Genomic DNA, 962 nt, shown 5'->3' on the forward strand with positions numbered 1-962 from the left:
ATAAGATCGGGACTCGCTGAACCTGCCGCGTTTTCTTCAACAAAAAAACAGAAAAATAAAAATGTCACTTCCGAGGAAAAAACTCGAGTCAAACTTTTAACACCGAGTCATTTTCAAACCGTTATTCTCAAAAAAAAAAAAAAAAAAAAAAAAAAAAAAAAAACGAGACTCAACGAACTTTTTCACAGACACGCGCTTTTACGACTTTCCTGCGACTTTTACGAACCAAAAAAAAAAAAGAAAAAAAGAAAAAAAAAGTTGTTTGCGTGATTTTTCGGTCCGAGTCTGAGCCTGAGGTCGGTGCGGGCTCGGCGGGTCCTCCGGGTTCTGCGGGTCCTTCGGGTTCGACGCGGACGTTCTGCGTGACTCGTGCGTGTCGGGTGCAGATGCGCGCGGGGCTCACCTTCACCATGGCTCCGCTGCTTCGCTCCTCCGCGCTGGAATCGAACCCACGACTCTCGCCGTTTCTCGGGGTTTGGAGACGTGTCCGCGGTCCACGCACGCACGCAGTCAGGCACGCTGTCACGCACGCACGCAGGGAAGGCACACGGGGGTCCACGCGCACAGCTCCACGCACGCTCTCGGGGGGTCCACGCGCGGCCACGTCCTGCGTCTGTTTGTGCCGACGTGGCGTGTACGGTGCGTCAAGTTTACGCAGCGCACGGAGCGGCGCGCGCGACGCTCTTCCGCTCGGCCACTTCACAATAAAAGCATAAAAATAAAATAACAAAATAAAAGCCCCAAAATAAAATAAAATAAAAGCATAAAAATAAAATAAAATGAGATGAAATAAAACAAACAAAACAAAATAAAATAAAATAAAATAAAATTGATAATAAAAAATAAAAAAGTGAAGAGGACAGAGATTTAAAGGCCAAATCTGAAACGGAACTTTAACTTTTCACTTTTTTTTTTGTTTGTTTAAAACAGAAACATTTTCAAATCATTGAGATTTTATTTAT

At 44.7% G+C, this 962-nt stretch overlaps 1 protein-coding gene across 1 annotated transcript in view; it reads right to left on the minus strand.

Moving 5' to 3' along the window:
- Window positions 1–724, minus strand: part of zgc:153675 (uncharacterized protein LOC768179 homolog) — a 7,364-nt gene extending 6,640 nt beyond the window's left edge. The window contains exon 1 of the mRNA XM_020940944.2: window positions 404–724. Within this exon, the coding sequence (XP_020796603.1) occupies window positions 404–412 (9 nt within the window). The 5' untranslated portion in view covers window positions 413–724. The remainder of the gene's footprint in view (window positions 1–403) is intronic.
- Window positions 725–962: the final 238 nt, after the last annotated feature.

This window comes from Boleophthalmus pectinirostris, unplaced genomic scaffold (genome assembly GCF_026225935.1).
Source record: "Boleophthalmus pectinirostris isolate CB_2022bp ecotype Guang Dong unplaced genomic scaffold, ASM2622593v1 HiC_scaffold_23, whole genome shotgun sequence".
In the NCBI taxonomy this organism is placed as follows: domain Eukaryota; kingdom Metazoa; phylum Chordata; class Actinopteri; order Gobiiformes; family Gobiidae; genus Boleophthalmus; species Boleophthalmus pectinirostris.